At 62.4% G+C, this 25,657-nt stretch overlaps 2 protein-coding genes across 2 annotated transcripts in view; one reads left to right on the plus strand and one right to left on the minus strand.

The window, feature by feature from the left end:
* Window positions 1–2,309: 2,309 nt before the first annotated feature.
* On the minus strand, window positions 2,310–4,224 carry LOC128331394 (spidroin-2-like). Its single transcript, XM_053264738.1, has 4 exons — window positions 4,194–4,224; window positions 3,812–4,071; window positions 2,869–3,611; window positions 2,310–2,553 (listed from the first exon to the last, which is right to left on the minus strand). Exons 1-4 carry the CDS (start codon window positions 4,222–4,224, stop codon window positions 2,310–2,312), a joined length of 1,278 nt encoding a protein of 425 aa, XP_053120713.1.
* KCNH2 (potassium voltage-gated channel subfamily H member 2) overlaps window positions 3,413–25,657 on the plus strand; it is an 82,432-nt gene continuing 60,187 nt past the window's right edge. The window contains exons 1-2 of the mRNA XM_053260364.1: window positions 3,413–4,298; window positions 11,148–11,378. Coding sequence (XP_053116339.1) covers window positions 4,223–4,298; window positions 11,148–11,378 — 307 coding nt within the window. The 5' untranslated portion in view covers window positions 3,413–4,222. The remainder of the gene's footprint in view (window positions 4,299–11,147; window positions 11,379–25,657) is intronic.

Here is a 25,657-nt window from a genome sequence, read left to right on the forward strand (position 1 = left end):
CAATATAACAGGGCACAATATAGCACTGCCCCACCCCCAGACAACTGCAGCCTGAAATCGGGACAGAGTCCTGATTGCTCCATGGCAGGTCTGTGGGGAGCTCCTCCTGGCTGCTAGATCCAGCACGGGACAAAAAACAAGGCCTGCTTAAGGCAGGATGGTGTGATCCTCTAACCCAGGGGTGGTGGGCCACCGGAAGCTCTGTTGTTGTTGTTGTTGTACTACAACTCCCATCATCCCCAGCTGCAATTGTGGCTGAGGATGATGGGAATGAAAGTCCAGCCACAGCCAGAGAGCCTCGGGTGGCCCACCCCTGCCTTAGAGTCTAACAGACTGAGGGTCGCGTGAGCTGCCCAAGGCAAGCATCAGGGTCCGGCTTACACACCAGCCAGCCTTCGAGGTGCCACAAGGCAGTTCTCTTTTGCTGCAACAGCCCAGCACAACGATTCCTCCAGAAACTCTTCACGGGACATCCCGTCGTCGTGGTTGTTCCAGGTTTGGGAGCTGAGGCCTGGCTCAAACCAAGAGTCCCACCCAACTCATGGGGGCTGTTTTTGCAGATATAGCCCAGCTGGTCTGCCCAATGCTTCAGTCCCTCCTGCCTGTCCTCACATGACCTCTGAACTAGACCTGTGAATATTTATATATCACTTTTCAACAAAAGTTCTCAATTCTCCTAGCAGAGAGAGATCCCCACATATCTGCAATAGAGTGACCAGGATCTCCCCGATGGCCCCCTCTAACTCCTTTCCCACTTGTCAGCACTTGTCAGTGGGAGAAGAGCTGGTCTTGTGATAGCAAGCATGCATTGCCCCCTTAGCTAAGCAGGGTCCACCCTGGTTTGCATTTGGATGGGAGGCTAATGTGAGCACTGTAAGATATTCCCTTCAGGGAGTGGAGGTCCCGAGTCCCCTCCCTGGCAGCAGCATCTCCAGGCAGGGCTGGGTGGGAGAGACTCCTGCCTGCAGCCTCGGAGAAGCCGCTGCTGGTCTGTGTGGCAGACAACCCTGAGCTCGAGGGACCGAGGCTCGGCTTCCGGTCTTGCTCCGTCGTCCATCCCAGGGCACCAGTCCTTTGCAGTGCTGGTGAGTCCCACCGGACACTCCAGCTGCCCCTCCGGCCTTGCAGTTCTGCTTGCGCTCAACTTGTATCCAAGCCCATCATCCCTCCAGAATGGCCCCCACAGACCAAGAAGCAGCAAGCGGCCAAGAAGAAGAAGAAGAAGAAGAAGCAGCAGCTGCCTTGTGCCGAGTCAGCCCACCGGTCCAACTGCCCTAGAGCTGCCTGCACTGACTGGCAGCAGTGGCGCTCTCTCCCCCCCCCCCATCCTCCTTCCATCCTACAATTCAAGGTGGCAGCAGCAGGAAGGGGAGAAGGGGCTCCCAGGGGGTCTCCCATCCAGACACTGACCATGCCCAGCCCTGCTTAGTTTCAGCAAGGTGGCTGCCCCACCTGCCCTCAGGACTCCCCGCTCCAACCACCAGCCCATTTCCTTTTTCATCTACTGCCTTTGCTGTTTCCTGATTTGAGCATCTCACGATATAGGAAGATGCTGAAAGGCATCCTCAGCTCAGACTGCGCGGGAGGAGGAGGAGGCGGCCATGGCCAACCCCTCCTGGATTCTTCCCAAGACAACCACGGGAAGGCTCTGTGGGCGCCAGGAGTCGAAATCGACTTGACGGCAAACCTGACCTTTAATGGAGGTGTCGTCCATTCAGAAGAGGCTCAGGTGGAGTTCTTCATACTGGAAGCAGGAAAAAAGGCTCCTGGCTTCAGACGGCGGGAAGAAAAACCTCTGCTGGGCATTTCCTCCAGGCCCTCTCACAACAGCAAGGCAGCTTTTGACCAGGGGGGTGGTGGCTGAGGGAGGGGGGGCCTGCCTGCGTGAATGGCATGTTGCCTCTGTCCTTGGCATGAGGGAGAGGATGAAGAAAATAGGGAGGGGCGGGGGGGGGCTGGGCCCTTTGAATGCATCCGCTCCACTAGAGCGACCCCTCTGATTTTGACTATGGCCGTTCTCTGTGGAGCCCAACCTCTGCTAGGGTGAGCAGAGACGCCGCCCTCCCCACCCCCAGCCCGCCCTGAATCCCAAAGGCTCCTTCGGAAAGACGGGGAAGCTTCTCCAGCAGCCCTCCTCCTTCAGGGCCGTCAGAGCCGCTCTCCCGAACCCTCGGTCTCTGGCTGGAGGCAAGCGCACAGCCCCCGGTGAAGGGCCACCGGCAGAATATGCCACGCTGGTCGGGCACTCCGGAGCCTGGCTGGCTTTTGGCCAGGAACCCTCCAGGCCCAGCTCCTGCCCCGTTGGGGGATCAGCTGTCGAGGGGTCCAGCGGCGTCCCTCCTGGCCCGTAGGGGAGGGAGGGAGAGGGCCGCCCGCGTAGCCAAGGGGGTGGGAACAGCCGCCTCTCTCCCCTGGAGCTTGAGGCCGCCGGGCGCTATGAAGCCCCGGTTGGTTCCTCGCCATGGCTCTGCCCGGTGGTTGGCACTGCAGATCCCAGTGCTGCAGATTTCTAAGGGGCTGTGCAATGCTGCCGCAATGGCCAGCTGAGGAAGGCTTTGAAGAAGCAGACAGAGGAGAAGGCCGGAGCTCCCTCCCTCCCCCTGGGCCGTTGCTGCGCCGGGCCTTGGCTCTCCTGTGGCGGCGGCGGCAGCCAAGAGCCTCTTGTTTGCGGTGCTGGTGGGGGCTCTGCTTCCGAACAAGACCTCGCAGGCAGGGTAGGACTAGGCCAGCTGAGCACGCCAGAAGCAGCAGGCAGCTGTGGCTGGACTACAGCTCCCATCATTCCCAGCCACAATATCGAGGCGAGGATGATGGGAGTTGTAGTTCTACTCCAGCTGCTGCTGCTGCTGGAGTGCCCAGGCAGCCTACCCTGCCGGAGAGGCCAGGCCCTTCCCAGCAAATGTGCGCCTCTGGAGACCGTCGGAACCAAGGGAGGCCCCCACCGGGTCGGTAGTGTCCTGGAGGGCCCCTCGCAAGGAGGGCCGCCCAGCCGACCGGGGCAAAAGGCTGGAGGCGGCGGCGGCGGCGGCGGCGGCCCTCCCAGCATCTCTTCTCCGGCGGGACTGCCCAGCGCCTGCCCTCCTCCCGGCCAATCCCGTTGTGTTCTCCCGGGTCGCCTTTGGGGACCATTTTGCTTTTAGTGCCTCTTGAAGGCGGGCAGAGGATGTTTCCCGGGGGCCCGGTGGGCGGTGGAAGGGCGCTCTGCACAGGCTCAGAGGCACGCTCGCCTGCTGGGGCTGCGGGCGTGCTGCTGAGTCGGTTCCGGGGCTCAGGCGAAGCTCTCGCCTGCCCCCTTCCAGCCTCACCGCCCGCCCGGCGCCTCCATTGGCTGCTCGGCGCGCGCTCTGGCTCCGCCCCAGCCCGGCTCCCCTCTCCCTAGGCGGGCGGCCAGCCAGCTCTCCCGCCCCGGGCCCTCGCTTCGCTGTCGCCGCCGCGATCGGGGTCAGAGCTGGGGACGCGGCGGCGGCGGCGGCAGCGGCAGCCTCATCTCCGAGCGGCCGTCCCTGCCTGGTGCCTCCTGCCCCGCCTGCGCCTCCATCTCGCTGGCTCCCTTCCTCCCGCCTTCTCTCGTCAGCCTGCCGAGAAGCCGCCGCCGCCGCCGCCGCCTTTGCCTATGCCTAAATAAGGGCGATGGTGCCGCGCTGCTGAGCCGGCCCGCCCGGCCCGCCCCGTCGAGGCAGAGGGAGCCGAGCGGTCGGCCGACGCAGCAGCAGCAGCAGCAGCTGGCCCTGGCCGCCGGGCGCCCGCATGAGACTGCGGCCCGCGGAGGAGCCTGAGCGGAAGACACTCCCCTCCGAAGGCCAGGGCTGACCCGGCGGCGGCGGCACCTGCGGGACCCGCTAGCGCCCAGCCCGGCCGCAGCTGCTGCCCGCACCGGAGCCTCAAGCGAGGGCGCCTCCTCCCCGCTGCGCCTCTCCCTCTCGCTGCGGAGCCTGGGCTCGAGCTCCGTCGGAGGGCGCTGGCGGGCCCTGGCGCTGGCCCCCACTGGCCCCCCCGCAGCAGCAGCAGCGGCAGCAGCAGCCCCTGAGCGCCAAGGCCGAGGGCCGCCGCCGCCGCCGCCGCCGCCGCCTCCTGGAGAGGACCGGGGAGAGCGGCAGGGCCTGTCCACCCGCAGCTGCCTGCTGCCGATCCAGAGCTGGGCCGCTCCTTGGACGGGGTCGGGCCCCCCGGGCGCGACTTGGCAGCGCAAGCACCGCTGGGCGCCCCCCCATGGGCTGACAGCATGCCGGTCCGGCGCGGGCATGTCGCCCCCCAGAACACGTTCCTGGACACCATCATCCGCAAGTTCGAGGGACAGAGTAAGTGGGAGAGGCCGGGGCGCTGGGCCAGTGGCCGGGCCGCGCAGCGAGGAGTTCCACCGGTGTGCGCAGGGGGGAGGTGTGCCATGGCTCCTGCCTGGGATGGCTGCAGGGGGCCCTGCGCAGTGGTGGGTAGGGAGGCTTGGCTGCCCGGAGTATGTAGGACACCTGTACAGTTGTTGGGGCGGGCAGGGTGGGGGCTGGATATCTGCCCCACCCTGTGAAGTGGCAGCCTGCTGGGTCTGCTGCACAGAGCTCCCTCCATGCCTGGGGGCGCTTGTGGCACCAGGAAGCGTGGGGGGGGTGTCAGTGCATGCACCCCAGGGAGCCCCTCTGGTTGTGTGCCTGAGCTGGGGGTGGCGGGCGCTGGATGGGGCGCTCACTGGCTGTTTGTGGGCCCTGGCAGGGCTGCCAGGTGGGTGTCCCAACGGGATCACAAAGACAAAGGTGCATGGAAGAGAGAGAGAGCAGGCTTGTGAGGAGGCTGGGCAAGTTCCAGGAGCTGCCCCGTGGGATGTCAAGGGGTTGCACACTTGTCGGACTCTGCCTCCTCCACACGTGCCCATGACCCAGGCTCCAGGCCCCTCCGGGGATTGTTGGCAGGCCTCTGGAAGGCAGGGCAGAGGGCAGACCCCTCCGTGAAGTGGGGCCCTGCCTCCTCCCATCGGTGCCTTGGGGATAGGAGGAGCATATGGCTGTGTGTGGGAGCCTGTGTGGTGGCCAGGTGGCTGGATGTGTACATGCCTCGTGGTGTTTGTGTGTCTGGAGCGTAGCTGTGTACGGGCTTTGTTGCGCAGGGGGTGGGGGGGGCTGGTGCCCAAGGGCCTGGATTTGTCCTTGCTGGCAGACGAGGGTGAGGAGCTGCAGGCCAGTGCCAAGGGCTAGTAAGGGACGCTGGGCACGGATTTCTCCCACCGGCTAGCCAGCCCTTCAGGCAAGGCTGGGAAAGAATCCCCGTGGAGTCAGGTGGCCGGCAGATGCCTTTCAGTGCCGGAAGGGTGGGTGTTGCCCACCTACGGTCTCTGCTGTAGTAGGGGCCCCTCGGCTTCGGGCCCCCACCCTGGGCCTTCCGCCAACCCTGACATCTGCTGGGCTGCCCTTTCCTTGGAAACCTCCCCCGGGGGAGAGTTCCCGGTTTCTCTGGGCAACCTCTCTCTCTCCCAGGGCTCGGCTCCCTCTCCGCCACACACACACACACACACACACACACAGGCCCTCTGCTGCCACCCTTTCGCCTGGTGGCCTGGCGTGGCGGCTGGCTGGGCTTCCTCGGTGGCCAGGCCCCTCGCAGGCAGCTGCTGGGCTGTGGCCAGGCCTCTGCGTGTTCCAGGCCAAGACGGGAGAGGATTCCGATTCCGGCAGGAGAGCGATAAGGCAGCAGCTGGCCAGAGAGCAGCTCCTGCTCCTCCTCCTCCTCGCGTGAGGAAAGGTTAAACGGCTTGAACTGGGGCTGTTTTGCTTTGAGAAGAGCAAGGAGGAGGAGGCGCTCCATCGCCCTCTCCACAGACTTGGGCAGCTGGCTTTTGCGGAGAAGAGGCTGGATAAACATCCCCTCGGGGAGGGGAGGGGAGGGGAGGGCTGGGCCTTCTTGATGAGGTGGGGGGGAGGCCAAGCAAAGGACAGCTGGAGCCCCCACCAGGTAGCAACTTGCTAGCAAATCCAACAGGCTTTCTTGGGCCTGGTGCCAGGATCTTGGCGCTGCCTTCTGGGGCTCTGCTGAGCCGGGCCCCGGACCGCGTTCCGGCCTTGAGCACTGTGGAAGCCAAGCTCCTGGGCACGTGACGAGTGTTGTTCTCCCAGCCCGGGAGGCTCACCTCTCTCTCTCTCTCTCTGGCAGATCCCAGGGCCAGCCAGGAATGTCTTGTCTGGCAGGCAGACGTGTGCTGATAAGGCGGCTGGGGCTGGCAGTGGCCCAGCCTGCGCCCCCCTGGGCCTGCGTGCTTGGGGCGGCCCCCGGGGTCCAGGTCTGAGCCGGCTGGAGGAGCCGGTCGTGGCCCCGGGGTGGTCCTTGGCTTCCTGCGCCACCAGGATGGTAGCCCTTGCCGCCGAGGCCTCCTTCCCTCGGTCTGCGCAGGAGCCTTCCTGGGTGGGGAATGCGCTCGTAAATCCCGGCTCTGGTTTCCGCTGGGAGGCCGGGAGGAGTTGGCCGCCTCCAGAGTGGCTCCTCTCGGGACAGTCGTTCCAGCCTGACTTGCCTGGCTGGCTGGGCGTCTTCAGGGCAGCCCCCTGCCCGTTGCGGGACCCTTGCCCAGCCAGGCCGCCCCCGTTGCTGGATGGGGCCATGGCAGCCTCATTTCGGGAGGGCAAGGGGCCAGATGGCCTCCAGTCCCGGCTTGTTTGGCCTCCGGTGGTCAAAGGCTCGAAGCCGGGGCCGAGGGAGCCCGCTGGCCCGGGCTGCTCTCCATCTGAGCCGGAGATGGTGCTGCTGCTGCTGCTGCTGCTGCCTGGGGCCCCCTTCTCTGGGCACTGCTCTGGACGGCCTGGCAGGCCGCTGGGCTGGGTTGGCCCCTTCCTGGCAGGCAGGTGCAGACATCCTCGCTCCTGCTGGAGGCCCCGATTGAGATGCTGAGCGGGGAGGAGGTGCCAGGCCTGGAGCTGGGGCGGCACCCATCGGCATCCCGGGTGGCTCACTCGGGGCCTGAGCTCCAGGGCAGCACCCTTGGAGCCAAGCCCACTGCAGAGCCGGGCTCTCCCCACCTACCCCCCCCCCCCCCCCGGAGCTGGCCACAAGCTTGGCTGGGGCAGACAGAGTGGAGGAGGAGGAGTGCCAGACTCCCCGAAGAAGCTGCCCCTTCAAGGCTTCCGCCCTCCAGGCAGGGAGGCAGCGCCCCAGAGGAGGCCTCTGGGCTCCAAGGTCCTGGAGGGCTCAGCCCGCCTCTAGACGCCAGCCAGGTGGAGGAGCCTTGCTTGGTGTCTCCCCACGACGTTCCTCTGGGGTCCCCTGCTGCTCTCTTCTGTCTCCCTGTGGGGCCCTTGGGCCCAGGAGTCATTTTGGCCCCTCTGTGTCCTCTTGTACGGTGGGGTATGTGTGTGAGGCATAGGGCAAGGCAGAGAGGGGGCCAAGGACAGAGATCCCGGAGGCCAGAGCCCAGGCCCACTGAGATTCAGGACCAGCTTGCGGCTTCCCTCTCGCCTTCAGCTGGAGGCTCTTGCTGTGAGGTCAGCCCTCCTGGAGCAGAGAGGCTGCCTCGGAGGAGGGCTCTGCCCGGCCTTGCGCCTTGCCTTGGGCTCTCTCCCTTGGGCTGGCCTCGCACAGGGCAGGGGGGCAGCGTCCTGTCCTGGGGGTGGGGGGCTGGCTGGGCTCCAGGCTTGAGGACTGGAAGGGCTGGCTGAATTCCGCCCCCCCCCCCAGCTCTCACGCAGATGATGATGATGATGATCTCTTTGTTTGCTTCCACAGCCAGGCCTCTCCTTGAGGCAGGAGAAGCGCTGCATGGAGGTGGGCACCCCGAAGGCCCTCTGGACCTCCTCACCACTGCTTCTGTGTGCAGCTTACGCTGCCAGCCAGCCTGCCTGCCGGCCTGTGGCCAGCAAGCGGGACCTGTCTCATTAGCTAAGCAGGGTCTGCCCTGGTTGCATTTGAATGGGAGACTGGATGTGTGAGCACCGTCAGAGATTCCCTCGCTTAAGGGAAGGAGCCGCTCTGGGAAGAGCATCTAGGTTCCCAGTTCCCTCCCTGCCAGCAGCATCTCCAAGAGAGGGCTGAGAGAGACTCCTGCCTGCAGCCTGGGAGAAGCCGCTGCCAGTCTGGGTAGACAATACTGAGCGAGAGGGACCCAGGGTCTGACTCGGTATATGGCACTGTCTGATGTTCTTATGTGCAAGCGGAAGAGCCCTGCACCGAGCGAGGGGGGAAAGGCTGTGGGTGGCCTCAGGTGGTGGAAGTGGTTTCGCTTTCCATTTCATCAAGGAGAAATTGACTTCTCTGTGTGTGTGTTTGTGTGTGTGTACATGTACCTACGTGTGTGTATGCATATGTGAATACAGTACTGACTGGAGGTCACTTTGCACAGATTTGATCTCCATGAATCCACTTCTGTTGCACTTTTGTAGACTGAGTGGATTTCTGTCCATCCTTTTGATCTTTCTGTGTCAACATGGCTGTGATCTGGGCAGGTCCGCAGCCAGCCTAGAAGTCTGGTGGGGGGTGGGGGTGGTCCAGGTCATGTGCCTTTTAAAAAACAATTTGCAGCCCAGGATACTTGTGCTGAAGAAGTGCAAAAGTCAACTGAAATGGCAATTTTCTAAATCAATGTCTTTAATAAATTCAATAAAAATTCACATGGTTAAAACAGTGTTTCCTTAAAAGAGTAGGTGGGTTTCCTTAAGCAATTGCAACAGGAGTGTGCTTATCGTTTATAACAAATACAAGTCCACATCGTTTTTAAAAATCCACATAGACTGTAGACTGTATTCATTAAGCAACCACAGTAGGAGTACTCCGAGTTGATAACGAAGGTTTCCCTGACTTCCTTGCTCCCCTGCAACTTGCATGCAGTGAATGGCATGTTGCCTCTGAATTAAGCAAGAAAACCTTTTAAACAAATGTGCCCAGAAATACAGTGGCCAAGGTAAAGGATAGTCAGAGCAAAAGTAAACCATAGATTTGAACCTATGCCTTGACTGCCTTGCACAGCAAGGCAGTCAAAGGGAATTCATGGCAGAGAGAACAGTAACCAATCATTTCTTATTTATATGCTTTTCAGCAGCACATTCCCATAGCAGTTTAAACAGCAGAGATGAGACGTTAAAATCAAATTTACAAAAACATAAAAATTGCACATTCCAATGCAGAGCAGAACAAATCAAAAACCTTAGTTGCAGAAAAGATGGCTCTTAAAACTTGTTAGAAGCTTTTATCACCGTCTAAAAGCATGACTGCTTGCTGTGAGGTCAGGGCAGGCGGAGGCTGTGTGTCCCACCACCACCACCACCACCAGGGACCCGTCAGATAACCTGGGGAGTCAGGGAAGCACTCTGGATGCCTTCCAGTAATCTGAACACAAAGTTCTCTGAAGGCAGTTTTCAGACAGAGAGATGCTGGTTGTGCTTTGCCTCACAGAGAGGAAAGAAAGGCAAAATCTTTAGAGACCGACCATTAATACTCGGCCACTGTCAACAATAGGGGACAGACAGGGAGATATTTGTAAACTACTCTGCAAAACAACCTGCCTTGGGCAAGTTGCAAATTTACCCAGTGACTGGAGCAGAAGAGCTTCAGGTCTGGTCTCTAGTTGCAGCAAGAGGGTCTGAGAAACTTGGTGTTGGGGGGGGGCTGCAGCTGGGGAGGGGAGAAGCGGGAGGAGGGATGGACACCCCCTGCCTCCGGGCCTGGTTCCTCTGTGCGGCTTCCCTCCAGGATGGATTTGCTTTGCTCCTTCCTTCTCTGGAGCAGCAAGGGGAGAGGAGGAGGAGGAGGAGGAGGAGGAGGAGGAGGAGGAGCAGGGTGCCCATTTCTGGTGGGGGAAGTGGCCTCAGCCAGGGTTCCTGCCTCAAAAGAGTCAGAAACAATCGGCACTAAGGCTGCAATGTTGGTTTAATTTTAGAAAACCTAATCTGCTAAAAGGGGTCTCCGGTTATTTGGGCAGTGGTTGAAAAAAGACCAGACATTATTTTTGATGGGAATACTTCTGAAACCTGTAGGTGGCACCTTCCCTTTTCTCTCCTTTTGGAGGTGATACTTCTGCTGAGGCAATGCGGGTCTGGCACAGGGGTCCTGCTTCATCTCGAAATAGAAAGGTGGCTTATAGACCTAGGCATGGAGGAGAGCTGGCTTTGTGGTCAAGGTAAAGTTGTGCCGTCAAGTCAGTGTCGACTCCTGGTGCCCACAGGGTCCTGTGGTTTTCTTTTGGCAGAATACAGGAGGGGCTGACCATTGCCTCCTCCCGCACAGTCTGAGATGATGATGCCTTTCAGCATCTTCCTGTATTGCTGCTGCCCGATAGAGGTGTTTCCCATAGTCTGGGAAACATACCAGCAGTGATTCGAACCAACAACCTCTTGCTCCCTAGGCAAGTTGCTGGCAAACCTGAATTGTCTCCTTGGCTGAGCAGGGTCTGTCCTGGTTTGCATTTGAATGGAAGACTACATGTGTGAGCACTGCAAGATATTCCCCTTAGGGGATAATGGGGCTGCTCTGGGAGGAGCACATCTGCCTGCTTGCATGCAGGAGGCTCCAAGTTCCCTCCCTGGTGGCATCTCCAAGATAGGGCTGAGAGAGACTCCTGTCTGCAGCCTTGGAAAAAGCGCTGCCAGTCTGTGTAGACAGTACTGAATGAGATGGATCAAGGGTCTGACTCAGTATATAGCAACTCCCTAGTTCCCCATGCCTTCTATCGTGTCAGACCCCCAGACACACACACCCCAAAGAGCCCCAAACCACCTCATAGGCACATAGGAAGCCGCTGTATACTGAGTCTGAGCCTTGGTCCATCTAGCTCAGTATTGTCTTCACAGACTGGCAGCAGCTCCTCCAAGGTTGCAGGCAGGAGTCTCTCTCTCTCAGCCTTGTCTTGGAGATGCTGCCAGGGAGGGAACTTGGGACCTCCTAGATGTTCTTCCCAGAGTGGCCCCATTACCCCCTAAGGGGGGCGGGGAGAGGAATATCTTCCAGGGCTCACACTTCTAGTCCCCCATTCAAATGCCAACCAGGGTGGGCCCTGCTTAGCTAAGGGGACAAGTCCTGCTGGCTCCCACCAGACCAGCTCTCCTCTCCTTTGGGGGGATCTTCTAAAGTAGGACTTGGGGCAGAGCCGGCCATGAGAGCCTGGCCAGGAGCTCTTTCTGCACGGCTGGCTGACATCACCGTTTCCCGTCTCTCCTCCCCCTCCCCCCCACCGACCCCTGCAGGCCGCAAGTTCGTCATTGCCAACGCCCGGGTGGAGAACTGCGCCATCATCTACTGCAACGATGGCTTCTGCGAGCTCTGTGGCTACACGCGGGCAGAAGTCATGCAGAAGCCCTGCACCTGCGACTTCCTGTACGGGCCGCGCACCCAGAAGAACTCGGTGGCGCAGATTGCACAGGCCCTGCTGGGCTCCGAGGAGCGCAAGGTGGAGATCTGCTTCTACCGGAAGGATGGTAAGGCCTCTCCTTGGGCAGGGGCGGAGGGGAGCCCTTCCTCAGGCCCCTTGGCTGCCTGGCAGCGACGTGCCCTGGGGTCGGGGCCAGATGCCCCAAAGGGTCTGCCCAACTCACCTCTGCAGATGTGGCTGCGTCTGTTGCATCCTGTGGCATTCTGTTCTGGAGGCTTCGGTGGGGCACAAGAGGCCCCCTCTCCCGGCTTGGTCGCTCTGGGCTCTGAGATTTCCCAGGGGTGGAACTGAGTGCTGGTGCTTCCCGGCTCTGTACATGAATGAAACATTGTGTTTTGCTGTTGGCTGCCCTGAAGGGGCTGGCGAAGGAAAAAGACCACCCCCCGTCCCCGGGAAGTGGGTCCTCCGCTTGTGCCATGACCCGAGTCTTCAAAGCCTGGACCTCTTTGCAGGCGCTGGAGTGCGTGGCGGTGTTGGTGCTGCTCCAGGAGGTGAAGGGCGCTTGGACGAGGCAGCCCCAGAGGGCACCTCTCGCTGGACTTGGGGGGGGGGTTGAGCAGGCTTGCTGGTGCCCCGCCCCACGGGAGAACAGCAGGGCCATTGGGGTCCTTGGAGGGTCTGGGTGGGGGCAGCAGCAAAGCCCTGACCGCGCCGCCACCCACAACCCGTCCTCTGGCCTAGGAGAGCAAAAGCGTTCAGATCCGTGGCGCCAGAAGTGGGCAAACGTGCTTGCTGGGCATGGAGATGAGAGGTCTGTGGTCCGTGGGTTTTTGAGAAGGATTCCTGGGACTTGGCATGCCACCAGAACTCATCAAGGAGGCCCGTTCGCTCAGCTCCAGGACCCTGTTTTCCCCAGCTGGAGTAAAATATTTCACATTCTTGCACACCAAGATTAGGGGAGTGGAGGAGGAGGAGGAGCGATTGCTCTGTGACCCAAGTGCCAGCTTGGCATCCTTGTGGTCCCAGGTTCATCCCTGGCCGCCTCTCCAGACAGGATTTCAGGTAGCAGCTGATGCGGGCCGGGGTGTGTCTGTGGCTGGTCAGAGGGCACCACAGCAGGGGGAGGAGGCTGACTCGCCCCACCAGTCCTCAGTCGATATGCCTCTTAGGATGCCACCCCCCACCCCTTTAAGCGGTCTTTTAAGAAAGCAAACTAGCTTCAGCCTCTGCCACACAGAACCGGGGTCCTCCTCTCGAGGTGCCACTCTTTGGAGTCATAGCAGGGAGCGGTCAACTGTCCTCTGTGCTAAGCTGGGTCTGCCCTGGTTTGCATTTGAAGGGGCGGCCCCATGTGAGGGCTGCAAGATCTTCCTCTTAGCGGATGGGGCCACAGCTCTGGGAAGAAGAGCCCCTGCCTGCCAGCATGCAGAAGGTTCCGGGTTCCCTCCCCGGCAGCATCTCCGGACAGGGCTGGGAGAGACTCCTGCTTGCAGTCTTGGAGAAGCCGCTGCCAGCCTGTGCAGACCATACTGTCGTCGGGCCAATGGCCTGACACGGTCTCAGGCCGCTTCCTCAGCTCCTATGCCAGGAGTGGGCATCCCGCCGGAGGGGACTCTGGGCGGCGGAAATGCCAGGGGAGGGCCCTCTGGAGCGGAGGTCTTCCTTCCAGGCAGCCGCCCCCTTCTCCTCACACTCAGCGCCTCTTGACTTCCCTTCTTCCCGACTTTTATTCTTTGCGGAGGATCGGCATGGGGGTCCCTGGGTTCTCCGAGGGTCCTGAGCTCCGGGGGCCTTTTCTGCCCCAGGGGAAGCTGAGGCCAGGCTGCAGGGTGCAAGGTGTTGCTTCGAGGGAGGGAGGGAGGGAGAGCAGCATTCTAGGGGCTCCGGGGCTGGTTCCGGGGTGTGTGTGTGTGGGGGGGGCCTCTCTGCCGTCACCGCAAGTGGCTACAAGGCTTCTGGACCTGTCCCGGCTGCAGTGGGGGGTGTCTGACTGGGCCCTGGCAGGGTCTGCTCTGTCATGCGGCCAGCTCCGCATTGGCTGCTTCTCAGTCGGCAAGAGGCACAGGAGAGGCTTCTGCAGCACCTCCGCCTGCCAGACCCAGAGGCCGGCCCACCAGTAGGGAAGGGTGGGGGGGGCCAAGAGGCCGCTCGGGTGGCTCCTCTCTCTTGTAGGCCAGCCATTCGTCAGGCGCAGCTGCACTGTTAACTGCACAGCTCTGCCTGAAGGATGGCCAGCCTGCAAGTGCTGCCAGGAAGCAGAGGCAGCTGTGCCTCCTTGGGCACCCCCCCCAGTCCCCCCCCGGCTCCTTTGGATGAGGCGCTACTGCTAGGGAGGAATTGGCAAAGGGAGCCGGCCCAGATGGCACCAGCCAGCCCAGCCACCCACTGCAGGGGAAGGCAGAGGCGAGTGGAGCCCCCTCGAGGCCACGGGCTAGTTGGGCGTGGGTGGTGTTGGTGTTGTTATCATGATGATTTGACTTACAGACCACCTGACTCCCAAGGCTCCAGGTGGTTCACAAAAATAAATGCCCCAGAGACACAACGAAACAAACAAAACCTTCAAAAATTACTAGAAGCCAGGCTGGAAAAAAGTGCCTTGAAGGCTCTTTTAGAAGCTGCGAAAGGTGTTAGATGGCAAACCTCTCTAGGGAGCACATTCCACAGCCCAGCAGGGACTGCAGAGAAGGCCCGCTCTAGAGCGGCTGCCAGACCAGCCGGCAGCAACCGGAGACGGGCCTTGCTCGATGACCCTCCTGTGCGGTGGGGATCATGCAGAAGGAGGCGCTCTCCCAAGTAACTTGATCTGAAGCCATTGAGGGCAGTTTCAAGGTAATTACCAGCACTTTGTCTTTTGCCCGGAAACCTATTGGCAGCCAATGCAGTTGTTTTAAAACAGGCTTCATATGACCTCTCCGAGAAACGGTGGAGACCACTCTAGCTGCTGCCTTTTGGACCAACTGCAGTTTCCAACCCACATACAAAGGCAGCCCCACGTAGAGCGCATTGCAGTAGTCAAGCCTAGAGGTTACCGGAGAGTGCACCACAGTTCTGAGATCAGTATCTTCAAGGGACAGACGCAGCTGTCACTGAAGTTGATAGAAAGCACTCCTGGATCGGTAGCTTCAACCTGAGAAACCAGAGTGAAGCACCAATGAGCTACGTAGCTTTTCCTTTGCGGGAAGGGCAACCCCATCCAGAACAGAAGATCTCTCACATCCCTCGAAGTATGACCCCCTTACCCAGAGTACCTCTGCTCTGCTGGGATTCAGCTCCCATTTATTATCTCCCCTCTCATCCATTACTGCCTGTAGGCAGGCATTTAGTGGGGCGATGCCGTTTCCTGATGATGATGTCATGGAGAAGTAGGTTTGGGTGTCATCATCAGTATAATGACAACGCCCTGCTCCAAATCTCCTGATGACCCCACCCAGCGGTTTCATGTAGACGTTAAAAAGACAGGAGGGGGCCCTGAGGGACACCATACAATAGCGCTTGTTTTGGAGAGCGGGGATCTCCGAGCGACCCCATCGGGAATCGACCGGAGAGATGGGAACGGACCCACGCAAAGCAGGGCCACCTTTCCCCCAATCCCCCAAGCGCTCCTGAAGGATACCACGGTCGGTCGATAGTATCAAAAGCTGCAGGGAGGACATGGGGAGCGGCGGGGGGGGGGAGGAATCCCGGCCCCTGAACGGAGTGGCTCGTCAGCGCTCGATGCCAAGCCCAGCGCCTCATTTGGTTCCCTGCCCAGAAGCAGAGGAGGGACTCCTTGGTTCCATCGCAGGCCAGCCCTGGGTGGGGAAGCAAGGAGAGATCCCTTTTGCAGGAGCTGCACCCCCCCCCTGCTGGTGGCGCTTGACAGAGTTGCTTGTCTAATATTGTGGCAGTCCCCCTGGAGACGCCGGTGGGGGGCTGCTGCCCCGCCTGGGCCTGTGTGGCGCTGGCAGGAGCCACACGGCAGGGAGATTTACAGTTATTTGTCTGCGTGTGTAAGCCGACATCCATCACGGGCAGACAGGCCCTCGAGCTAAGAGGCCCGTGGGTGGGCGGGCAGGTCTCTTGCTCCAGCAGGGCAGCGGCGGCAACAGCTAAGCACATCGGAGCAGCCCTGCTGCAAGGTCAGCCCCCCCAGGAGGCCCCCCCAGCCCAGCCTCCTGTTTCCCACTGTGGGCCCCCCCCGATGCCTCTGGGGAGCAGCCCACAGGCAAGAGGGGAGGGCAGGCCCCCTCTCCTGCTGCTGTGGCTGCCTTGCATCGTGCCTCTGAGGCGGGAGGTGGCCCACAGCCACCTGACTAGTTGGTTGTGCCGTCGAGTCGGTGTCGACTCCTGGCGCCCACAGAGCCCTCCTGTGGTTTTCTGGGTAGAATCCAGGAGGGGTTGACCATGGCCTCCTCCCACGCAGTGTGAGATGATGCCTTTCAGCACCTTCTTATACCGCTGCTGCCCGATATAGTGGGGATTCGAACCTACAGCCTCCTGCTCTCTAGGCAGGTTACTTCCCTTCTGCGCCATTGGATGGCCTACCAGACTAGTAGCCATTGGTAAACCGGTCTTCCATGAATTTAGGAACATAGGAACATAGGAAACTGCCATATACTGAGTCAGACCATTGGTCTGTCTAGCTCAGTATTGTCTTCACAGACTGGCAGCGGCTTCTCCCAGGTTGCAGGCAGGAATCTCTCTCAGCCCTCTCTTGGCGATGCTGCCAGGGAGGGAACATGGAACCTTCTACTCTTCCCAGAGCGGCTCCACCCCATGAGGGGAATATCTTGCAGTGCTCACACATCAAGTCTCCCATTCAAATGCAAACCAGGACAGACCCTGCTTAGCTAAGGGGACAAGTCATGCTTGCTTCCACAAGACCAGCTCTCCTCTCCTATCTAAGTCCTTCTTAAAGCCACCTAGGCCGTTGGCTGTTACCACATCTTGTGGCAGAGAATACCATAGATCAATTATGTGCTGCTTGAAAAAGCACTTCCTTTTGGCGGTCCTCAATTTCCTGGCCTTCAGTTTCATGGGATGACCTCTGGCTCTAGTGTTGTAAGAGAGGGAGAAAAATGTCTCTCTGTCCAGGCTGTCTACCCCATAGCTGCTTTTGTACGCCTCGCTCATGTCTCCCCGAGCTGGGCTATGCCACTGGCCGTGGGCCCTGGCTTGCCTGAGTCGGCGTTTGCCCACCCTGCCGAGGGTCCTTCTGCTCCGAGGATGTCCCTCCCTGGTTAGTGATGATGGATGTGATGCTTCCTCATCGGATGCTTGATGCTCCCTCCCTCCCTCCCTCTGCAAGTGGCAAAGTTGTTTGGGGAGTTTCGCTGGACTGTGGCACCCGTGTCGAGCAGTGGGAGACTTAGATGTTGTTGACTACAACTCCCACAATTCCCAGCCAAAGGCCATTGCAGCTGGGGATGCTGGGAGTTGTAGTCAACAACATCTGGGATTCCCTGTTAGAGGGCAGGATGATGTGGAGTGGCTGCCCCTGGTTCAGAGCAGTGTCTGGCAGTGGGGCAGGGTTGCCTCTCTCCCTGGAGGCCTGGAGTCGGTCTCTCCACAGTGGTGCGCAGAGAGCCAGCTGATGTGGGGGGCGGAAGAGGGGCTTGTGGGAGTCCCCCCTCAGGTTGGCCGTGGCCTCCAGGGACCCCCAAATGGCCCACACAGTGTGTGTGCATGTGGGACCTCCTTCCCTTTGGAGTGGGGAGGAGGGCCTTCTCGTGAGCGTCAGCAGCACGTCTGCGTGAGTTTGCTTGGGCCTCACCGTCTCTGGGCTGGAGGACCAGGAGGGCGTCTTCCCAGTCGGAGGGAGCAGCCCTGCTTGCTAGCCGAGTCGGAGAAGGGGCCGTGCTGATGTCGGTCAGCCGGTCTCCTCCCGAGCAGAGGGCTGGGGGCAGGGGCTCTTCCCACACTTGCTCCGGCCTCTTGCCAAAGGCGGGTGGCTCTTGCTTCCTGGGCCTCCGTATGTTCCGTGGGGCAAGTGGCTCCTCATTGTGAGCCAGCAGTGGGCCCATTTTACAGCTGGGGAGGCGGAGGCTGCGGCAGGCCATACAGGGGAGCTGGCCTCCCACCCCGGGCTCGCAGGTCCAGCGGCCCCCGCTCGCTCCTGGACTCCCCAGCCAAGAGGGAGGGGCCGGTCTGCTGAGCCGCTTGGGGAAGGGCCGCCCCCTATCAGCAAAGGGCCTGGGGAGTGGGACCTTGGTGGGCCGGGGGGAGTCGAGCTCTGGAGCTGGCGGGACCCCTTGGGGCCATCTGGCTGTGCCCTGCAAGACTCCGGCTTCTGCTTCTGCAGGGCCCCTGCCTGGCTTAGGGCTGGGAGGTGCGTGGAGTGGACCGAGCCGGTGGCGGCTGCCTGAAGACAAGGCTGTGGCAGGAAGGCTGCTGCGAAGGGTGACGGCAGGCCGGCCAGAGGCGCAGCCCTCCTGGTGACGAACCCCCCGCGCTTCCCCTGGGAGAGGCGGTGGCCCCAAAGAGACGCAGCAGGCGAGCTGGCCTCTCCCAGCCTTGTTCTTGGTTTCACAGTAGCTGGGGGGGGGGCTGTTGTCCATGGCGGGGGGGGATGTGGCACTGGGGGGGAGGGACTGCCCCCCCCCCAAGCTGCTTTGAGGCCTGCTGCCGAGTCGGTTCCGGCCCCTCCGTAGGGACAGAGGAGAGTGTGACCCGGTGACCTTCAGCAGAGGCCGCCTGTGTGCCTGCAGTCTCCGCGAGCCCCCTGCGGCAGGCAGCAGCAGCAGCAGCAGCGCTGCCACCCCTCCCCGCCCCACCCCGCCCCACTGCTGCTGCTTCCATCTCTTGCAAGGCGGGGCAGGGGGGCGCCACACTTCATCCGGAAGGCAGGCGGGCGGCAGAGTGGAAGCTCCAGCCCAGAGGGATGCCGCGTGGTGGTGGTGGTGGTGGTGGCAGCCTGGCATCCATTGTCCAGGACTGGATGTCCACCTCTCCCCTTCAGCCCCGCTTTCTGGTCTCCATCTTCATGGGCAGCCCCACCGTCGCCCCGCCGAAGAGACACCAAGTCTCCCCTTTAGGGTTGGGTTGACTATTAGCCACCTGCTCTCGCTCTCGCTCTCTCACTCACACACACACACTCGATCTTGAATTCCGCCTAGTAGCCTCTTGTCCTAATGAGCGGGCCGGGGGGGGGGGAGGTTGCCACAGGAGGCTGCTCGGGTTGCTCCTCTTTCTCCCACGCCGCCCACGGGGTCTCGAAGGGGGTGGGGTGGGGCTCCTTGGTGCCCCCTGGCACGTTAGGATGAGCTGCTACTGAATCTGGCTTTCCAAAAGCTCACAAAGATCACTTTTCTATGGGTCCCAGAAGTGAGGAGCAGCACAGAAGGAGCCCCCCAATACTGGCTGGGGGGCACTGAGCCTGCCCCCCGCCACGGATGATCTGCTGCTGTAGTCAAGGCTGCTTGAGAGAGGCGGGTGCGAGGTCCAGCCCCTTCTCTAGAACCCCCTGCCTGGCTGCCAAGGCTTGCTTTCTCTGCCTTGGGAACAGACTGGCTCTGGGGGGTGACGGGGGGTGGGGGGTGCGTGTGCGCGCACACATGCGCACACACACACGCACGCAGTCACTGAGGTTACTAGGCCAAGTCCTGAGCAACTGAGTCTCTCGCTCGTCTTCTGCCAGTCCGCCATATTCATAAGCAGACTTTTCAGCAGAGTTGGGATCCCGCTTGCATGTAATATATTTCCCTCACTTGGGGACTGACTGACAGCCTGCCCTCCCCTTTGGAGACTAAGCAAGCGTATAATCCCACTGCCACTCCTATGTGTGTTTACTTAGAAGTCAGTCCCACCAGGTTCAGTGGGGCTTACTCCCAGGTAAGTGCACAGAGACCGTCGGGTACATAAATAGCTGTGCTGGCCTTGGGCATGCTGGGTGGACACCAGAGGGTAGCAGGCCATGCTTGCGGCTTCCCTCGGCCGCCCATCCCGCATGAGAGGGTTAGGGGGCCATGGACGAAGCGGGCCCTGCGTCTCCCCTCCTCCGCCACAAGCCCACAGCTCCCGCCCCTTCCAGGAGCCAGCTGAGAATGGGGGCCAAGCGTAAGAAGGGCATTGCCCCCCCCCCCCCGCCGGCCTTCTCCAGGCTCCATCTGTGGAAAGAGCAGGCTGCTGGGCTGCGTGGAGTCCGCAGGCTGCGCTTCCCCCTCCCTGGCCCTCAGACAGGTGGGGAGGGGCTCCGAGGAGGCTGCTGAGACCTCCTCCCGCTTGCCCCCCCCCCCCCCCCCCGCCGCTGGCTTTCCCAAGAGGTCTCCCTCCGTCCTGTCCCTTGCTCTCCCCTCAGCCGCCAAACGGACCTGCTGACCTCTCCGCTTCTGCTGTGATTGCTTTTGTGTCGAAGGAGGGAGCGGCCAGTTGGGTCGTGGAGGGCTGCGGGTTTCCCTCTTAGGGGCTGGCCGTGTGTCCTCCTGGGCAGGGGCCGCTGTGCTTTCAGAAACCCAGCCACGCCTTTGGGGGCAGAATCCTGTCAGGAGTTTCTAGAAGCGGATGTGCAGCATGGTGGGCCAAAGCCTGCAGATCCCAGAGCAGGCTCTTGAACTTGCAGGCAGGGCGACACCAAAAGGGGGGCAAGGGACGTCTTGAGTTCTCCTGGTGGCTCTGCACATGCTCAGAGGCATCCTCGTCATCTTTGCTGCTGGTGCTGCGCCATAACCGCCCTTTGCCAGTCCCCGGATTGAGCAGGAAGCTCCAGGCAAGGCCTTGGGGGGCCCAGGAGGGCAGAGCTCCCCACATCCCTCTGGAGAACTCCGTCCCTGGGGGAGGGGGAGGCACCAGGCCACCCTGTGTCGCACACGCCAGGTGGTGTCTCTCCTCGCACGAGGCATCTGCCGCCTCCGGCTCACGTCAGCTGGCCCAGCAAGCCGTGTAAACAGGCTCCTGGCCACAGCCAGCCGAGCAAGCAAGGGGGCCTGCACGGAGCAGAGGCCGTGGGGCCTGTCTCCTGCAGCCTGCAGGGCCGGGTCTGGGTGGCCGCCTGGGCAAGGGCAGGAGAGAGGCTGGCACTGCCCGGGGGGGCCCAGGTGGCATTTGGGCAGGTTCAGGGTGAACATTTTGTTTTCTTGTGATGGAGGGTTTGCGGTCTAGAGAGCTGTCAGTCAAAATGTCCCCTAGAGGGAGGTCTGGCAGTGGGAAGGGAGCCACGTGGGAGGGGGAGATCTGCTTTGGGGCCCAGGGAAATTGAGGCTGGCGGGGGAGACTCTCTCTCTGTTGGACGGACGCAGAGAAAAGGCGGCTCTGTGTTTCAGCTGGGTCAGTCCGGAAGGCCTTCCGTGGCGCCTTCCGTGGCGGTGGGAAGAGCTCGTGGGGGTCTGTGTCTTGGCTGGGAGAGCGGTCCTTGCGCTCTGCAAGCACCGACCCCGCGACAGTCTGGCAGCGTCGAGCCAGACAGCCCTCCGTGGAAACAACCACCTGCCTCCTACGCTCTACTCTGCTCCGCCTGCCTCTCGGATTCCCCCTGCAGCCTGCCTGAGTTGCTGTCAGTCACCCTCCCGACACGCACCGAGGAGGCTGCACAGACCACGCCCGCCCGGTGCGCTCCAGAGCGGAGGCTGGCAGGGAGCTCGAAGGGGGCAGCCAGTCGGGAGCCGAACTGAAGCCCTCTTCAAGAACATTTGCCAGTCACAAGGGGTTAGGGTTAGGGGCAAGAGAAGCTCCGAATGGCACCAACGGCCCCCAGCGGAGTCCGTGGCTCCAGCCAAATGTGCCTCTTGCAAGAGGTCCTAGTAGGGATGTTGAGAGGGCAAGGAAGGAGATTGGGGTGGCTCTGAACGGGAAAGGAATGGGCCTGTGAGGCGCTCCTGCTGCCCTTGGCCATCTTGGGAGCCCGCGTGGTGTAGTGGCGAGAGTGCTGGACTAGGACCGGGGAGACCCGAGTTCAAATCCCCACCAGGTTCTCCCAAGGGGGGGAGCCAGATGATTATCTCTGGGGTGTATCTGCAGTTTTAAAGAGACTGTCAAGCAGAAGTGGACGGTTCTCAAAGCACCACCACATTCTGGCCCGTTTGGAAGCAGTTTAGTTGGGGGATCTTGAACGGCCCTCCCGGCCCCCGGCCCTGCTGCTCGGCCCTTGATGCAGGTCACGGCCGGGGCCCTTCTGGCGCATCCACGCTGGGCTCTCGAGGGCTCCTCCAGGCTCACCGCTCCCCCAAAGTCCCCTGCAGCAGCCAAGCCTCACTTCAGACTCCCTAAAAACCTCCCCTTGCAAATGCAACCAGAGAAGCTCCCCGGAAGGGGTGGGGGGGATGCTTCCGAAAGAGCCTCCTTGGCCTCTTCCTGGCGCGTGGGGGGGGGGGGCTCATGCCTCGTCCAGGGAGGACCTGGCTGCCAGCAGCTGCTCTGGCTGGCCGGCCGGCTGAAGGGGCCCTGCGGCATCTCTTGGGGTCTGGACCCCACGCAGGGGAGGGGTGGCCTGGCCTGGCCCCGGCCCCCTTCCTGCACTTGGCTGACCAGTGCTGAGCCATGGGGGGGGGGGCCTGTTGATCTTTGCCTTTCTTCTGCCACCTTTTTGCTCCGGCCCCCAAGGCAATGTGTCCTCCCTCCTGGAGGCTTGCCCTCTGTGATGCCAAAGGGGGGGCGAGCTCTGGTCCCAGGGGGCTCGGTGTGGGGCTGCCCCTTGCTCACCCACCCCCCGCAGTGGTGGCCTTGTGTTCACTTCTTCCTGGACAGCGCTCTGCCCTTCAAAGTGTGGGGGGGGGCTCGAAGGTTGCCTGGCCAGCCCTGCGCTGTGTGGGGAGTGGGGGGGGCAGCAGTCCCTGCCTTGCTCTGAAGCAGGGCCCAGAGCAAAGAGAGGGGCCGGGGCCCCACGGCTGAGTCGGAGGCAGCAGGAGGCAGGCCTGGGGACTCCGCCCGGCTCTGTGGGCTTCCCCGGAAGGCGGCCTGCCTCGGCCCCCGTGCTCGGCCGGCACTGCAGCCCGGTGGGCCGGCTCCCCCTGCCTGGGGAGGGCTGCCTGAGCCGTCTGCCGCCGCCGCCTCCTCCTCCTCCTCCTGCAGGCCCTTGGCAGGCGGGCTGCTGCCCTGCTGACAGCTGTGTACGCTTCATGTCTCCAGGCTGCCGTGCTGGGTCTGGGCTGCGTCAGCCGCGAGGCCTGCGGAGTGATAGACTCCATCCAGCAGCCGGCGGGGGGGGGGGGGGGGCGCTTGTTGGGACAGGGCCCAGCCAGGCAGCGTGTGGGAGGGGGGAGAGAGTTGCCATGGAAACCAGAGCTCCTGGCTGGGTTGGGGGGGCAGCAGACCCTCCTGAGCTCTGGCATCCAGAGCCGCATCCGGACTTGCCCAGAGCAGGGGATCTGAGAGCACGTGGGGCAGGGCGGGGAGAGGGCGCCCCTCCGGCCGCCACCAGGGCTCCCTCTGCAGGCCATCTGTGCCTCTCCCCTGCGCTGGGGCGTCCAGGCGCGTGGGGGGGGGGCGCTCCGTGCAGATCCGGCCACCGGTCTGATGTGTTGCCAGCCGGCCCCCCTCTGGCCCAGCAGCTGCCTCCAGTGTTGGGCATGGATAGCCCCATTCAAAGGGGCTCCATCGCCACGCCTGGGGCAGCTCCAGACCAGCCCTCCTCTCTCGCCAGTGGGGGGGGCAAGGAAGGAGGTGGCGTGGCGAAGGCGGCTCCTCCACGGCGACCCTGGCAGAGCTGGGCCCAGAGCGCCAGGCCCAGGGATGCCCGCGGGGCCCCCTCTGGCAGACTCATTGCAGGCCATCCCAGGAGAGAGGAGCGCCCGGTTGGGGATCCAGTCCCTGGCAGGCAGGCAGGCAGGCAGGCCAGCCACCCAGCCCTGCATCAGCCATAGGAGGAACCTAGGAAGCTGCCATAGACTGAGTCCGACCCTTGGCCTAGCTAGCTCAGGATTGTCTTCCCAGACTGGCAGCGGATGCTCCCAGGTTGCAGGCAGGAGTCTCTCTCAGCCCAATCTCGTTGGAGATGCTGCTGCCAGGGAGGGGACTTGAGAGCTGCTGCTCTTCCCAGAGCAGCTCCATTATCCCCTACGAGGGGAATCTCTTCCAGGGCTCACACTTCTTGTCTCCCTTTCCTATGCAACCAGGGCGGACCCTGCTTAGCTAAGGGGACCAGTCCTGCTTGTCCCCACCAGACCAGCTCTCCTCTCCATCTGGTGGGCCACTGTGCGGAGCGGGATGCTGGCCTCGCTGGGCTTCCTTGCAGGGCCTGATCCAGCAGCAGGGCTGTTCTCAGGTTCTTCTGTTCCCACCGCGGCCTGCATTTCGTGGGGTGGCTCCACACAGCCCAGGCCTCATAATGTACCCAGGGTGTGTGGTTGGGGGGGGCATTTTTCGGCATGCTGCCTTGCTGTGGGAAGGGAAGGGTTCGGCTCTGCGGGAGCCTGCCGGAGGAGGGGCAGTGTTGGCTCTGGGGGTGGGGGGGTGGGGGGGGCGCCCCTGCCTGTGTCCGGCTCTGCCTTGCTGGCAGGTCTCCCTTGGGGTGGGCCCGCTCCCCCTCCCGGGCCGGAGTGCTGCGCAGCGCCAAACAAGGCGGGCAGCCTGGCCTTGCAGGCTGGGCCGCCGTGTGCTGCCACCTGGCTCCCGGGCGGGGGGCGGGGCCAGAAGTGCCCTCGGTCCACCCCGGGACGAGGCTTTGGGCCTGAGCCCGGACCTGGAAGACCCGGGTTCCGTCTCCTCGCCTGGCCTCGGGCCAGTCCCCCGCTCTCAAGGAAGAGCCCCGGCTTTGCCAGCAGCAGGCCCCCGAGGCAGCCCCGTTCCTGGGCGGGGCGGGGAGAGGCTCCTGCCTGAAACCTTGGAGAGCCGCTGCCAGTCTGTGCAGCCGATGCGGAGGCAGGGGGACCAAGGGCCTGCCTCGGTCAGAGGCGGCTACCAGTCTCCCCTCTGTGGGCTGCAGAACAGAAGTCCTCAGGACAGGAGTGCTCAAGCTTGGGTCCTTGGATGTTAAGTTGTGCCCTGGGGTCAGTGCCGGCTCCTGGCCCCCCCGAGCCCTGTGGTTGTCTTTGGCGGAATACAGGAGGGGTTGGCCATTGCCTCCTCCCGCACAGTATGAGAGGATGCCTTTCAGCACCTTGCTCTATCGCTGCTGCCCAACAGAGGGGTTTCCCATAGACTGGGGAACATACACTAGCGGGGATTTGAACCTTTGGGCCCTTTCTGAGCAGCCCGAGGCGGCCTCTCCCTCGCGCAGTGCCACGGCGGGCAGAGGGCCCACTTCTCTCCCGCCCATGTGCCAGAGAGGGAACAGCTGGCCACCACAGGTCATGGCTGGCTAGTGAGCCAAGGCAGAATTGGTGGGTGCCTTTGCTGGGGGCAGGGAGTGTGGTCCTGGAGCGTGTGTGTGTCGTGGGGGGGGGGCAGCTACAGCTTGATGTTCCAAGCAAGTGGTACAGGATGGAAGGTTCTTGATTGGGGGCGTAGGGAGACCGCTTGCAGCTCCTTAGTGGGGTGGGGTGGGAAAGCACTCTGTATGTGCTCAGAGGCACTCTTCTCTAATTCCTTCTAGTGTTTGGGGATTGACTGTGGTTCTCCCAACGGGCACTCTGTGCATGCTAAAGGCTCTCCCTCCCTTGTTCTTGCATGGCTGTGTCCCAGGGCTGGAGGCATGCCCTTGCGGAGGGGAAAGGCAGACCCGCACACACACACACACACACCCTGCCCCCTTGGCCCTCTTGTCCGTCCTGCCGGCCTCTGGGAGCTGGGCTGAAGAGTGTCTGTGTGGCGGGTCGGGGGGGTTGGCATCTCCCTGCCTCTTTGGGCCAGCGGTTGGGGGGGGCGTGGAGTCGGGGCAGAGCAGGAAGGCCAGGGCAGTGGGGGGGGGGGACCTGGCTCTGCAAGTGTGCCTCTGGTGCTCCCTGTCAGCCCCGCACAGCCGCCCCCCCCCCCGCAGCCGGCTTGAGAGCGGCAAGAGCGCCTGTGCTCAGCGGAGGGGGGGGGCAGTGGGGAGGCCGCAGAGGAGCTGCTGCGCGGGCTCTGTCCCCCCCCCCACGTGGAGCAGCCATCGGAAAAGGGCTCCTTGGAGCAGGCGCTTGGAGGTGACCCTGGCAGAGCCTGGGAGCATCGAATGTCTTACAAGGCCTGTGACCCCGAACACTCCCGAGAGGTGTGGTGGCTCAGTGGCGAGGGAGGAGAACTCTGTGCATGCTCAAAGGCACGGTCTTTCTCGCCTGAGCCGGGGCGGGGTTAGAGCCGGGCCAGGGGACAGCCCGCCTTGCAAGGGGGGAGTCCAGCCCTTTCCAAAGCCGGAGGGCCCCCCTCGCACCCTCCACTCCCGGAGGAAGACCTCTGCTCCCCATGCCCAGCTCGGCCCATCCAAAGCAGCCCTGGAGCCTCTGGGAGGCCAGGCCCTCTGCCCCGCGGGCCCCTCCGGAGACGAGCAGGGCAGAGCCATACGTGGGGGCCTGTGGGGGGAGGAGGAGCCACAGCACCCCACTTCAGGGTCTGGCTCAG

Source organism: Hemicordylus capensis, chromosome 6 (assembly GCF_027244095.1).
Source record: "Hemicordylus capensis ecotype Gifberg chromosome 6, rHemCap1.1.pri, whole genome shotgun sequence".
Lineage (NCBI taxonomy): Eukaryota > Metazoa > Chordata > Lepidosauria > Squamata > Cordylidae > Hemicordylus > Hemicordylus capensis.

Excerpts from the sequence above, each read along its gene's own strand:
- LOC128331394 (XM_053264738.1), bottom strand. The coding sequence starts at position 4,224 with ATGCTGTCAGCCCATGGGGGGGCGCCCAGCG. Across the intron at positions 3,612-3,811 it reads GCAGGTGCCGCCGCCGCCGG|GCAAAGGCGGCGGCGGCGGC; the intron begins GTCAGCCCTGGC and ends ATTTAGGCATAG. Across the intron at positions 2,554-2,868 it reads GGCCTGGCCTCTCCGGCAGG|CCTTCCTCAGCTGGCCATTG; the intron begins GTAGGCTGCCTG and ends GCTTCTTCAAAG.